We start from the raw sequence: 16,287 nt of genomic DNA on the forward strand, positions 1-16,287 counted from the left end.
TTTATTATATCTCTACATTTAGTTATTTTATTTAAATATTCATTTTATTTCTACATTTATTTATTTTGATATTAATTTTATGTTCAAATGTATTTTATCTATTTGATTTTAATATGTATTTATTTTATTATTGCCCATTTATAATAAATAGTACACTTCAATATTTTATTAATTGTATTTAGTAAAAAAAAAATATTTCAACATTTATTTATTTTATGTTAAAATAGATGTTATTTTATTTTCCCAAGGATTATTATTCCTGGCCTGCACACACAATGTTGTGTATTCAGGACAGCGAGAGACATTAAGTCAAGTTAAGCTGACAGGAAGTCCGTTAAGCTAACAGGAAGTTGCATTTCAGTGAAGTCTTTGAAGTGTTTTTATTGCACTAAATTGATCCCAAAGTGATTTGAGGAATCTTTTAGTAAATCTCAACATTGCGTCACCAACAACTTCCACAAAGTTCTCACGCGCCTCGTATTGATCGTCTTCCAGGAAGTAGACCAACACCTTCGCATAATTAATAATTATTCTTTATTTGGAGAGCAAACATTTTATTCTTCATCTTTCAACTCTTTTATGGCTCATTGGAAGAAAACCTTGACATCAAACAATCCTCCATTTTGCATATGCAGTAGGTTCATCCATCCATCCATCCATCCATCCATCCAGCCATCCATCCATCTTCTTCCACTTATCCAAGGGCGGGTCGCGGGGGCAGCAGCCTAAGCAGAGAAGCCCAGACTTCCCTCTCCCCAGCCACTTTGTCCAGCTCCTCCCGGGGGATCCCGAGGCGTTGCCCGGCCAAAAGTCCCAATATTGTCCAAAATACCTACCCGGGTTCCAGTCCCACAAGTCCCGCCGGTGCGCAAAATGTCCAAAACACACCCAGCCATGGTGCACAGGAAGGCGGGGAAGAATCGGTGAAAAGGCGGCCTAAATGGTCAAAAGTCACAATATTGTCCAAAATACCTACCCGAGACATAGTCTCTCCACCGGGTCTTGGGTCTTCCCCCAGGTCCCGGATGCACCCGGAACTCCTTCCCAAGGAGACGTTCAGGGTGCATTCTGACCAGAACCACCTCATCTGGTTCCTCTAGATGTGGAGGAGCAGTGGCTGTACTCTGATCTCCTCCCGGATGACAAAGCTCATGACCGTAGGTGAGGACGGGAACGGAGGTCGACCGCTAAATTGAGAGCTTTGCCTTCCGGCTCAGCTCCTCCTTTACCACAACAGACCGATACAGGGTCCACCACATCATTGAAAGTGGTCCACCTCGTCATTGAAAGTGGTCCACCACATCATTGAAAGTGGTCCACCTCGTCATTTAAAGTGGTCCACCACATCATTGAAAGTGGTCCACCTCGTCATTGAAAGTGGTCCACCACATCATTGAAAGTGGTCCACCTCGTCATTTAAAGTGGTCCACCACATCATTGAAAGTGGTCCACCTCGTCATTGAAAGTGGTCCACCACATCATTGAAAGTGGTCCACCTCGTCATTTAAAGTGGTCCACCACATCATTGAAAGTGGTCCACCTCGTCATTTAAAGTGGTCCACCACATCATTGAAAGTGGTCCACCACTTCATTTAATGTGGCCCACCATCTCATTGAAAGTGGTCCACCACATCATTTAAAGTGGCCCACCACTTCATTTAACGTGGTCCACCACATTATTTAATGTGGCCCACCACTTCATTTAACGTGGTCCACCACTTCATTGAAAGTGGTCCACCACTTCATTTAAGGTGGCCCACCACTTCAAGAAGTGGTCCACCACATCATTTAAAGTGGCCCACCACTTCATTTAACGTGGTCCATCATCCCATAATTTTACGTGGTCCACCAATCCATTTAAGGTGGTCCACCACATCATTGAAAGTGGTCCACCACGTCATTCGGTGGCCCACCACTTCATTTAAAGTGGCCCACCACTTCATTTAATGTGGTCCACCACTTCATTTAATGTGGCCCACCACTTCATTTAATGTGGCCCACCACTTCATTTAATGTGGTTCACCACATCATTGAAAGTGGTCCACCTCGTCATTGAAAGTGGTCCACCACATCATTGAAAGTGGTCCACCACTTCATTTAATGTGGCCCACCACTTCATTTAAAGTGGTCCACCACTTCATTTAAAGTGGCCCACCACTTCATTTAATGTGGCCCACCACTTCATTTAACGTGGTCCACCACTTCATTGAAAGTGGTCCACCACTTCATTTAAGGTGGCCCACCACTTCATTTGAAGTGGTCCACCACATCATTTAAAGTGGCCCACCACTTCATTTAACGTGGTCCATCATCCCATCATTTTACGTGGTCCACCAATCCATTTAATGTGGCCCACCACTTCATTTAACGTGGTCCACCACTTCATTTAAGGTGGTCCACCACTTCATTTAATGTGGCCCACCACTTCATTTAATGTGGCCCACCACTTCATTTAAAGTGGCCCACCACTTCATTTAATGTGGTCCACCACTTCATTTAATGTGGCCCACCACTTCATTTAAAGTGGTCCACCACATCATTGAAAGTGGTCCACCACTTCATTGAAAGTGGTCCACCACGTCATTGAAAGTGGTCCACCACGTCATTTAAAGTGGTCCACCACGTCATTTAATGTGGCCCACCACTTCATTTAAAGTGGTCCACCACATCATTTAAAGTGGCCCACCACTTCATTTAACGTGGTCCACCACATTATTTAATGTGGCCCACCACTTCATTTAACGTGGTCCACCACTTCATTTAACGTGGTCCACCACATTATTTTATGTGGCCCACCACTTCATTTAACGTGGTCCACCACTTCATTTAAGGTGGTCCACCACATCCTTGAAAGTGGTCCACCACTTCATTGAAAGTGGTCCACCACGTCATTGAAAGTGGTCCACCACATCATTTAATGTGGTCCACCACGTCATTGAAAGTGGTCCACCACATCATTAAAAGTGGTCCACCACATCATTGAAAGTGGTCCACCACATCATTAAAAGTGGTCCACCACTTCATTTAATGTGGCCCACCACGTCATTTAATGTGGTCCACCACGTCATTGAAAGTGGTCCACCACATCATTAAAAGTGGTCCACCACTTCATTTAATGTGGCCCACCACATCATTGAAAGTGGTCCACCACGTCATTGAAAGTGGTCCACCACGTCATTGAAAGTGGCCCACCACGTCATTGAAAGTGGTCCACCACGTCATTGAAAGTGGTCCACCACTTCATTGAAAGTGGTCCACCACGTCATTGAAAGTGGTCCACCACGTCATTTAAAGTGGCCCACCACTTCATTTAATGTGGCCCACCACTTCATTTAAAGTGGTCCACCACATCATTTAAAGTGGCCCACCACTTCATTTAATGTGGTCCACCACATTATTTAATGTGGCCCACCACTTCATTTAATGTGGTCCACCACTTCATTGAAAGTGGTCCACCACGTCATTTAAAGTGGTCCACCACGTCATTTAATGTGGCCCACCACTTCATTTAAAGTGGTCCACCACATCATTTAAAGTGGCCCACCACTTCATTTAACGTGGTCCACCACATTATTTAATGTGGCCCACCACTTCATTTAACGTGGTCCACCACTTCATTTAACGTGGTCCACCACATTATTTAATGTGGCCCACCACTTCATTTAACGTGGTCCACCACTTCATTTAAGGTGGTCCACCACATCCTTGAAAGTGGTCCACCACTTCATTGAAAGTGGTCCACCACGTCATTGAAAGTGGTCCACCACATCATTTAATGTGGTCCACCACGTCATTGAAAGTGGTCCACCACATCATTAAAAGTGGTCCACCACATCATTGAAAGTGGTCCACCACATCATTAAAAGTGGTCCACCACTTCATTTAATGTGGCCCACCACGTCATTTAATGTGGTCCACCACGTCATTGAAAGTGGTCCACTACATCATTAAAAGTGGTCCACCACTTCATTTAATGTGGCCCACCACGTCATTGAAAGTGGTCCACCACGTCATTGAAAGTGGTCCACCACTTCATTGAAAGTGGTCCACCACGTCATTGAAAGTGGTCCACCATGTCATTGAAAGTGGTCCACCACGTCATTTAATGTGGCCCACCACTTCATTTAAAGTGGTCCACCACATCATTTAAAGTGGCCCACCACTTCATTTAACGTGGTCCACCACATCATTAAAAGTGGCCCACCACTTCATTTAACGTGGTCCACCACTTCATTGAAAGTGGTCCACCACGTCATTTAAAGTGGTCCACCACTTCATTTAATGTGGCCCACCACGTCATTGAAAGTGGTCCACCACGTCATTGAAAGTGGTCCACCACGTCATTGAAAGTGGCCCACCACGTCATTGAAAGTGGTCCACCACGTCATTGAAAGTGGTCCACCACGTCATTGAAAGTGGTCCACCACGTCATTGAAAGTGGTCCACCACGTCATTGAAAGTGGTCCACCACGTCATTTAATGTGGCCCACCACTTCATTTAAAGTGGTCCACCACATCATTTAAAGTGGCCCACCACTTCATTTAACGTGGTCCACCACATTATTTAAGGTGGCCCACCACTTCATTTAATGTGGTCCACCACGTCATTGAAAGTGGTCCACCACGTCATTTAATGTGGCCCACCACTTCATTTAAAGTGGTCCACCACATCATTTAAAGTGGCCCACCACTTCATTTAACGTGGTCCACCACATTATTTAAGGTGGCCCACCACTTCATTTAATGTGGTCCACCACTTCATTTAAAGTGGTCCACCACTTCATTTAACGTGGTCCACCACATTATTTAATGTGGCCCACCACTTCATTTAACGTGGTCCACCACTTCATTTAAGGTGGTCCACCACGTCATTGAAAGTGGTCCACCACTTCATTGAAAGTGGTCCACCACGTCATTGAAAGTGGTCCACCACATCATTTAATGTGGTCCACCACGTCATTGAAAGTGGTCCACCACATCATTAAAAGTGGTCCACCACGTCATTGAAAGTGGTCCACCACATCATTAAAAGTGGTCCACCACTTCATTTAATGTGGCCCACCACGTCATTGAAAGTGGTCCACCACGTCATTGAAAGTGGTCCACCACTTCATTTAAAGTGGCCCACCACGTCATTGAAAGTGGTCCACCACGTCATTGAAAGTGGTCCACCACTTCATTTAATGTGGCCCACCACGTCATTGAAAGTGGTCCACCACGTCATTGAAAGTGGCCCGCCTCCACCCACAGTAAGTGTGTGTGTGTGTGCAGGATCCTGGAGCTGCAGGAGAAAGGCGACCTGGACGTGATGAAACAAAAGTGGTGGCCTGACACGGGCCGCTGTGACCTGGGGGGCCACACCAGTGCCCACCCTGATGGTCGCTCCCTCAAGCTGCAGAGCTTCGCCGGCGTCTTCTGTGTGTTGGCTGCTGGTTTGCTGCTGGCCTGCCTGGTGGCCGCCATGGAGGCCTGGTGGAGCGGCGAGCCATGTCGGCGTCAGACGCCCAAAGAGGTGAGCGATGGGGGGGAGGGGGGGGGGGGGCATGGCGGGGCGGGGCCGGCGGGTGGAGGTGGGGGGTGGGGGTGGGGGGTGTGGGGGGGGGGGTGGATGGTTGTGACACTGCCACTCTACTTTAGGGATCCTTTGCTGCAGTACACACAGCTGTAGGAGGGGGGCGCCACCCACTAGACCCATGGGGCGACAACGTGGAATATAAACAATAATAATTATTATTATTATAAATAATATATATGATGATGACAATATTAATAACAATAATAGTAATAATAATAACAATCAGAATAATAATAATAATAATAACAACAACAATAATAATAAATATATAATTATAATAATAATAATAAGAATTAATAATAATGATAATAATAATAATACGAACTATGACAATAATAATAATAAATAATAACAACAATAATGATAATAATAATAAATCCAATAATAATAATAGCAACAATAATAATAATAATGATAGTAATAATAACAATAATAATGATAATAATAATAATAATAATAATAATAATAATAATACATCCAATAATAATAATAACAATAATGTTAATAATAATAATAATAATAATAATAACAATAATAATGACAATGATTATAATAATAATAACAATAATATTAATAATGATGATAATAATAAATACAATAATAATGATAATAATAACAACAATAATAATAATAATAACAACAATAATAATAATAATAACAACAATAATAATGATAATAATAATAACAATAATAATAATGATAATAATAAATATAATAATAATAATTATTATTATAATGGTAATAATAAATACAATAATAATAACAATGATTGTAATATTAATAATAATAACAACCATAACTTAATCACATTTGGCCCTTTTAACGTCACCTCCCACTCTATCTCATCTTATATTGCTTTGGCTTACTTTAAATTGCCTTACATTACAATACCTAACACTACATTATCTTACCTTACCTTACATTACTTTACATATACCTTACCTTAGATTACATTCTCACCTTACCTTGCATTGCATTACATTACATTATTTTACTTTACCTTACCTTACTTCACCTAACATGACATTGCATTAAAATTATCTTACCTTACATTACATTATATTATCTTACCTTACATTACATTATATTATCTTACCTTACCTTATTTTACCTTACACCTTACCTTACAGTACATTTGTACCTTACATTACATTCTTACCTTACCTTACAATACATTCTTACATTACCTTACTTGACCTTATACCTTACCTTACAGTACATTACATTAAATTATCTTACCTTACTTTACTTTCTATTACCGTACCTCACTTACCTTACCCTACCTTACCTTACTTTCAGTACCACTCCTTACCTTACATCACCTTACCTTATTTACCTCAACTCACATTACCTTACCTCAATGTCCATTACCTTACCTCACCATACCTTATCTTAATTGCCATTACCTTTCCTCACTTTACTTCCCATAACTTAACTCATCTTAACCTAACTTATCTTATCTTACCTTACTTTCCATGACTTAACTCATCTTAACCTAACTTATCTTATCTTACCTTACTTTCCATGACTTTATTGTATCTGACATGACCTTACTTTCGAATATGTTGCCTTCTTTACATCACCTTATCTTACTTTACCTTAGTTTATCTTACATGACCTTACTTCCGTTACCTTAACTGGCCTTACCTTAGTTTATCTTGTATTACCTTACTTTTTATTACCTTACTATACCTTACCTCACCTTACATTACCTTACTTCCAATGACTTCATTTTATCTGACCTTAGCTTAATTTCAAATACCTTACCTTACCTTAGTTGATCTTACATTTCCTTACTTTCCATTACCTTAACTTACCTTAGTTTATCTCGTACTACCTTACTTTCAATGACCTTACCATACTTTACCTCACCTTACATTACCTTACTTGACCTTATACTAATTATCTTACCTTATCTTACTTTAATTATCTTGCCTTACCTTACATGACCGAGATTTCCAGCAAATGTCACGCACACGCACGCACACACAGACACACACACAGACACACACACAGACACACACACACACACACACACACACAGACACAGACACACACACACACAGACACACACAGACACACACAGACACACACAGACACACACAGACACACAAACACACACACAGACACACACACAGACACACACACAGACACACAGACACACAAACACACACACAGACACACACACAGACACACACAGACACACAGACACACACACAGAGACTAGCATGTGTGTGTTTGTTAAAAGTAGACGTGATTTGTCCATCTTTGAGTGCTGGTGAGGTTGAAGCTGCTTGAGTGTGAAGTTGAAGTTGAAGTTGCTGCCTCAGGATGTTCTCACTTCTTCATCAAATATGTTCTCTCATCTTCATAAATCTTTAATGTCTCAGATAAAACATTATTTTATTGTGAAACTCTTCTTTTTACTGACTGCCACCAGACCTTAAAGCGCATACTAGTTTTTTATTGTATTTATTATTGTATTTAAACTATTAACCAGTTTATTATTGTCATAATATTGTATTTAATGTTGTATTTAAACTATTAACCAGTTTATTATTGTCATAATATTGTATTTAATGTTGTATTTAAACTATTAACCAGTTTATTACTGTCATAATATTGTATTTAATGTTGTATTTAAACTATTAACCAGTTTAGTATTGTCATAATATTGTATTTAATGTTGTATTTAAACTATTAACCAGTTTATTATTGTAACATTATTGTATCTATTATTGTATTTAAACTATTAACTAGTTTATTATTGTCATAATATTGTATTTAATGTTGTATTTAAACTATTAACTAGTTTATTATTGTCATAATCTTGTATTTAAAGTTGTGTTTAAACTATTAACTAGTTTATTATTGTCATAATATTGTATTTAATGTTGTATTTAAACTATAAACCAGTTTAGTATTGTCATAATATTGTATTTAATGTTGTATTTAAACTATTAACCAGTTTATTATTGTCATAATCTTGTATTTAATGTTGTATTTAAACTATTAACCAGTTTATTATTGTCATAATATTGTATTTAATGTTGTATTTAAACTATTAACTAGTTTATTATTGTCATAATATTGTATTTAATGTTGTGTTTAAGCTATTAACCAGTTTAGTATTGTCATAATATTGTATTTAATGTTGTATTTAAACTATTAACCAGTTTAGTATTTTAACATTATTGTATCTATTATTGTATTTAAACTATTACCTAGTTTATTATTGTCATAATATTGTATTTAATGTTGTATTTAAACTACTAACCAGTTTATTATTTTCATAATATTGTATTTAATGTTGTATTTAAACTATTAACTAGTTTATTATTGTAACATTGTTGTATTTATTATTGTATTCAAACTATTAACTAGTTTATTATTGTCATTATATTGTATTTAATGTTGTATTTAAGGGGTCCAAAGTTGTTTTATTCCAAGGTAAAAAAGTCAAGAAGAAAGGGGAAATAAAAAGTGAGAAAAAGAGCAGGTAAATAGAAAAAAGTAGAAATGTGATGTAATTATAACTTTATGACCAATCAAAACAATAGAATAGACTAGAATAGAATAGAATAGAATAGAATACACTAGAATAGAAAGTACTTTATTGATCCCTGGGGGAAATTGAGCACCACAGTTCACTCACAATAGACAAGAATAATAATATATATATAAATATATTCTACATATACTGTACATTTAATGCGTTATACATTTGCAATGTTAGTTTTGTATACAAAGAGACAAATAAGGCATTAATATGACTGCATATTACAGGTGTACAGTCCAGGTGTAAAGAGCAGGGAAACAAGCGGCCACCAGGGGGCAGCAGAAAGGATCCCCAGGGTAGAGCGGGAGCAGGTGGGCGGGGCAAGCAGGGGGCGTGGCCGAGGTGATGAGTGATTGACATGGTTGTTGTGTCGTGCAGGTCGCTAAGGATTACAGGATGGCTTTGGTTTCTTTTAATGACTTTGCGGCGGCGGAGGGGAGGAAGGACATTTGGACAGGCAGGCAGAGAGGCTGCCACCCGGCTCATGTGGCCACAGGTCAGACTAGAACTCGGACTTCTCTGGTCTTCAACTCATTCACTAATTGACAATATCTCCCTCTGGCGGACATCTGTTCACGTCGCCCACGTGCCTTTTAGCAAGCGGTAGCATCAACACGTTAGCATTGACATCATCACGTCAGCGTTAGCATCATCACGTTAGCATTGACATCATCACGTCAGCGTTAGCATCATCACGTTAGCATTGACATCATCACGTCAGCGTTAGCACCATCACGTTAGCATTAGCATCATCACGTTAGCATTGACAACAACACGTCAGCGTTAGCAGCATCACGTTAGCATTAGCATCAGCACGTTAGCATCAGCACGTTAGCATTGACATCATCACGTCAGCGTTAGCACCATCACGTTAGCATTAGCATCATCACGTTAGCATTGACATCAACACGTCAGCGTTAGCATCATCACGTTAGCATTAGCATCATCACATTAGCATCAGCACGTTAGCATTGACATCATCACGTCAGCGTTAGCACCATCACGTTAGCATTAGCATCATCACGTTAGCATTGACATCATCACATCAGCGTTAGCATCATCATGTTAGCATCATCGCGTTAGCATTAGCATCATCACATTAGCATCAGCATCATCACGTTAGCATTAGCATCATCACATTAGTATTAGCATCATCACATTAGCATTAGCATCATCACGTTAGCATTGACATCATCACGTCAGCGTTAGCATCATCACGTTAGCATTAGCATCATCACGTTAGCATCGTCACGTTAGCATTGGCATCAGCACGTTAGCATCAGCACGTTAGCATTGACATCATCACGTCAGCGTTAGCATCATCACATTAGCATTAGCATCATCACGTTAGCATCAGCACGTTAGCATTGACATCATCACGTCAGCATTAGCACATCACGTTAGCATTAGCATCATCACATTAGCATTGACATCAACACGTCAGCGTTAGCATCATCACGTTAGCATTAGCATCATCACGTTAGCATCAGCACGTTAGCATTGACGTCATCACGTCAGCGTTAGCACCATCACGTTAGCATTAGCATCATCACGTTAGCATTGACATCATCACGTCAGCGTTAGCATCATCACGTTAGCATCATCGCGTTAGCAGTAGCATCATCACATTAGCATTAGCATCATCAAGTTAGCATCATCACGTTAGCATTAGCTTCATCACATTAGTATTAGCATCATCACATTAGCATCAGCATCATCACGTTAGCATTAGCATCATCACATTAGTATTAGCATCATCACATTAGCATTAGCATCATCACGTTAGCATTGACATCATCACGTCAGCGTTAGCATCATCACGTTAGCATTAGCATCATCACGTTAGCATTGACATCATCACGTCAGCGTTAGCATCATCACGTTAGCATCATCCCGTTAGCATCATCACGTTAGCATTAGCATCATCACGTCAGTATTAGCATCATCACATTAGCATTAGCATCATCACGTTAGCATTGGCATCATCACGTCAGCCTTGCCTCCATGAAGCAATACAAGCTTTGACCACTAGAGGCTCCTTTCTTCTCATGAACTAGTACTGCTAGCATACATGTAGTAACTGGAATGTACTTGTAAAAACATTACTGTGCTCATTGTCTAGTGCTCATTGCCTAGCGCTCATTGCCTAGCGCTCATTGTCTAGTGCTCATTGCCTAGTGCTCATTGTCTAGTACTCATTGTCTAGTACTCATTGTCTAGTACTCATTGTTTAGTACTCATTGTCTAGTACTCATTGTCTAGTACTCATTGCCTAGCGCTCATTGCCTAGTGCTCATTGTCTAATACTCATTGTCTAGTACTCATTGTCTAGTACTCATTGTTTAATACTCATTGTCTAGTACTCATTGTCTAGTACTCATTGCCTAGCGCTCATTGCCTAGTGCTCATTGTCTAATACTCATTGTCTAGTACTCATTGTCTAGTGCTCATTGCCAAGTGCTCATTGTCTAGTACTCACTGCCTAGTGCTCATTGTCTAGTAGTCATTGCCTAGTACTCACTGCCTAGCGCTCATTATCTAGTAGTCATTGCCTAGTGCTCATTGCCAAGTGCTCATTGTCCAGCGCTCATTAGCTAGTAAACGAAATATGATCTTTATCATTTTGGAAGTAATTTGGCTGGTAGTTGAACTCCCAGAAGGCCTCAAATGTCCTCCAACACGTCCACAACCTCCCCTCACACACGCCGACAACCACCACTAGGGGCAGCACACACTAACTAACTAACTAACTAACTAACTACTGTGTGTGTGTTATCAGATAACATCTCCAAATGACTCCTACTGTAGTGAATGACTTAAAGACGGTAGAGCGGGAGCAAGACAACTAACTCTACCACTACTTGTGTTGTAGACCATGGGTTAGTCAAACTAACTAGTACTCTACAGTGCACTTGAGTCCAGGTCCTGGTCAGATTACACACAAGTTATGTGATGTGACATACATCCACTATGTAAGATAGTTACTTCATGCCTTCTGAGTTATTGACTAGTTAGTTAATGACTTGTTGGTCAATGACACATTGGCTAATGACACGCTATTCAATGACTTGTTAACAACTAGTTAGCTCATTACTAATGTATATTACTAGTCATTCAAGGACTAGTTAGTTAACTTGCTTCCTCTGTACCAATGCCTAGGTACTTGATGACTAGTCATTAATGGCTGGTTAACGATTACTGACACATTATTGAATTATATGTTGTAACAAACTAGTTAGTTAATTGATCACTAGCTACTTGAATGGTGTTTGGTTCATTACTAGTAGGGCAATGGTGGGTTGATTACCAGTAAGTTAAAAGCTAGTTGAATACTGGTTAGGTAATGTGTTGTGGAATAGTGTTAGTTTGTGACTAGTATATCATTGACTAATCAAATAATAGATCATGTTTTGCAGGTCAATGACTATTTAGTATGTGAGTAGTAGGTCAATGCCTAGTCAAATACTAGTTTGTCAATGATTAGTTAGTTCATAACGAGTAGGCAAATAATGAGTTAGACACAACTTAGTTTATGATTAGCAGGTCAATGACTAATTGGTTAATAAGTATTAGGTCAATGACAAGTTGATTATTGGTTAGTTAATAACTAGTAGGTCATCTACTAGTTGAATACTTGTTAGTTAATGTCTAGTAAATCAATGCCTTATTGAATACCGTATTGCCTTATTGAGTTCATGTTTGGTAGGTCATTGACTAGTTAAATAACAGCTATTTCGTGACACGCAGGTCAACAACTAGAGAGTTAAACACTTGCTTGTCCATGACTAGTAGAACTAACTAATTCAATACTACTTAGTTCATGATTGTTAGGTCAATGACTAGTTGATTACTAGTTGGTTCCTGACTAGTAGGTCAATGACTGTTAGGTAAAAGAAGAGTTAGTCCATGGCTAGTATGTCAATAACTAGTGGAGTACTAACTAGTGAAAGGCTAGTTACTTAATGACTAGTATGTCTATAGCTAGTGGATTACTAGTGTGTTCATGACTAGTAGGGCAATATCTAGTTGAATACTAGTTTGTTCATGGCTTGTATGACAATGACTAGTTACTCCATGAGTAGGTCAATAACTAGTTGATTACTAGCTAGTTAATGACTAGTAGGTAAAATACTAGTTATTTAATGACTAGTAGTATAACTAACTTATTCAATAGTAATTAGTTCATGACTATTAATTCATTGACTAGTAAGCCAATTTCATAACTAGCAGGACACTAACTCGTGAAATACTAGTTAGTTAATTACTGGTAGGTCAATAAGTAGTGGTTTAGCAGTGCGTAGGTTAGAAGAGTAGGTCACTATTTAGTTGAATACTAGTTAGTTCATGCTTAGTAGTATGAGTCAATGAATAGTGAAATGCTATTTAGTCCAGGGCGAGTAGGTAGGTCAATAACTAGTCCATTGCTAGTTATTTTATGGCTAGTAGGTTAATGACTAGTTATTACATGACTAGTATGTTAATAACTAGTTATTCCATGGCTAGTAGGTAAAAAACTTGTTGAATATTAGTTAATGACTAGTAGGCCAGAGACTAGTTATTCTATGACTCGGAGGTCAATAACTAGTTGTGATAATACTAGTTATTTTAAGACTAGTTTAATATTAGTTATTTCATGAATAATAGGTCAATGGCTAGTTGTGATCATACAAAATATTTCAAGACTAGTTGAATATTAGTTAGTCCATGACTAGTAGGTCAATGACCAGTTAGCGCATGATTAGTTGTAATAATATAAATATTTCAAGACTGGTTGAATATGAGTTAGTTCATGGTTAGTATGTCAATGACTAGTTAGTGTATGACTATTAGGTAAATGACTAGTTGTGATAATAAAACATATTTCAAGACTAGTTTAATCTGAGTTAGTTCATGACTAGTAGTGCAATGACTAGTTAGTGCATGACTAGTAGGTCAATGGCTAGTTAGTGCATGACTATTAGGCTGATGCCTAGTTGTGCTAATACTAGTTATTTCAAGACTGGTTGAATATTTGTTAGTTCATGACTAGTAGGTCAATGACTAGTTAACACATGATTAATTGTGATAATACAAATATTTCAAGACTGGTTGAATATTAGTTAGTTCATGGTTAGTATGTCAATGACTAGTTAGTAAATGACTATTAGGTAAATGACTAGTTGTGATAATAAAACATATTTCAAGACTAGTTTAATATAACTTAGTTCATTACTAGTAGTTCAATGACTAGTTAGTGCATGACTAGTAGTTCAATGGCTAGTTAGTGCATGACTATTAGGTCGATGCCTAGTTGTGATAATACTAGTTATTTCAAGACTAGTTGAATATTAGTTAGTTCGTGGTTAGTATGTCAATGACTAGTTAGTGTAAGACTATTAAGTAAATGACTAGTTGTGATAATAAAACATATGTCAAGACTAGTTGAATATGAGTTAGTTCATGACTAGTAGTTCAATGACTAGTTAGTGCATGGCTAGTAGGTGAATGGCTAGTTAGTTCATGACTAATTGTTCAATGACTAGTTAGTGCATGACTAGTAGGTCAATGGCTAGTTAGTGCATGACTATTAGGTAGATGCCTAGTTGTGATAATACTAGTTATTTCAAAACTAGTTTAATATGAGTTAGTTCATGACTAGTAGTTCAATGGCTAGTTAGTGCATGACTATTGGGTTGATGCCTAGTTGTGATAATACTAGTTATTTCAAGACTGGTTGAATATTAGTTAGTTCATGGTTAGTATGTCAATGACTAGTTAGTGTAAGACTATTAAATAAATGACTAGTTGTGATAATAAAACATATGTCAAGACTAGTTGAATATGAGTTAGTTCATGACTAGTAGTTCAATGACTAGTTAGTGCATGACTAGTAGGTGAATGGCTAGTTAGTTCATGACTAGTAGTTCAATGACTAGTTAGTGCATGACTAGTATGTCAATGGCTAGTTAGTGCATGGCTAGTTAGTCAATAAGTAGTTGTGATACAGCTAGTTATTTCACGACTAAGGAGAGTTTTCCAAACTACTTGTGGTTAGAGAATGTGAGTGTTTGGTGGCAAGAGGGCGGGGCCAATCTCAGCTGTGTCTCCGCCCCCCGTAGGACAAGGAAGTGAACCTGGAGCAGGTGCATCGTGGCATGAGCAGTCTTTTGGACGAGGACTTGGCCCTCAAGCAGATCCCGGGTCCGTCTATGGAGATCTCGGCGCTGGACTTGGGCCGGATGCGGGCCGGCCAGGCGGCCATGGTGTCCCCGGGCCTCGCTGTGACCACCTTCCTGCCAGGGGAGGGAGCTCCGCCTCCTCACCTTGGGGGGACCCTGGGCCGGACGCACCACAACCTGGGGGGAGGCGGGCCCTGCAAGCACAGGGCGCCCAATGGCGCTTTGTTCCGACAGAGCCCTGGCAAGATGGCGGCGTACCAGGGACCCTTACCCGAAGTCATTGACGCCACCCACGGCACCTCCATCTAGTGGGCGGGGCTGAGGCACCTCCACCTAGTGGGTGGGCGGGGCTAAGGGACCTTTTCTACTGTACAGAAGAAACAAGCGAAAGTATTTTCAATATGCTCCATTTTTCAAAAAGTATGAAATCCAAACCCTCACCTTTTCTCTCCTCTTTTCATCCGCTTGTGTCCGGTTGCCATGGTGACGCACACCTTCATGTCCTCGCTGTTACGTAGAGAGGTTTCTATGACAACCAACACCCAGCAGCGCCCCCTGCAGGCCTGGAGGAACAACACGATGTCAGGAGGTTCTAGAAGGACCACTTTTACTACACCTTTTTTTTTGGGGGGGGGGGAGAGGGGCGGGGGGTCCTCACTTTCACCTGTCAGGTCACAGATGGGGGGGGGGACTTTGACCTTTGACCCATTCTCTACAATACAGAAGCTCTATATTGCCAGCCATCTAGTGTACATATATGCTAAGATGCTAAGCTAACAAAACAACAACATCATTGGTGGGTTTTAATCATGTATCTTTAAAAATGACTTGCAGGCCAAAAGTGCCCCTCCCCCCCCCCCCCCCGTGGGTGTGTGTGTGTGTGTGTGTGTGTGTGTGTGTGTGTGTGTGTGTGTGTGTGTGTGTGTGTGTGTGTGTGTGTGTGTATTTATCAACATGCTGCTTGGACTTTCTTAACTTGAATAAAAAAAAGTATG

At 39.6% G+C, this 16,287-nt stretch overlaps 1 protein-coding gene across 2 annotated transcripts in view; it reads left to right on the top strand.

Annotated features, from left to right (window-relative positions):
- The window catches only part of LOC133638201 (glutamate receptor ionotropic, delta-1-like), an 89,360-nt gene extending 73,457 nt beyond the window's left edge, over window positions 1-15,903 (top strand). Inside the window, exons 14-16 of one of the 2 annotated variants that reach the window (XM_062030556.1) lie at window positions 5,272-5,512; window positions 9,513-9,630; window positions 15,233-15,903. In XM_062030556.1, the coding sequence (XP_061886540.1) occupies window positions 5,272-5,512; window positions 9,513-9,630; window positions 15,233-15,576 (703 nt within the window). In that variant the 3' untranslated portion in view covers window positions 15,577-15,903. The remainder of the gene's footprint in view (window positions 1-5,271; window positions 5,513-9,512; window positions 9,631-15,232) is intronic. The other variant, XM_062030557.1, reaches the window with a different exon arrangement.
- The last annotated feature ends 384 nt before the right edge of the window (window positions 15,904-16,287 follow it).

The sequence above is a fragment of the Entelurus aequoreus genome, linkage group LG21, assembly GCF_033978785.1.
Source record: "Entelurus aequoreus isolate RoL-2023_Sb linkage group LG21, RoL_Eaeq_v1.1, whole genome shotgun sequence".
In the NCBI taxonomy this organism is placed as follows: Eukaryota; Metazoa; Chordata; class Actinopteri; order Syngnathiformes; family Syngnathidae; genus Entelurus; species Entelurus aequoreus.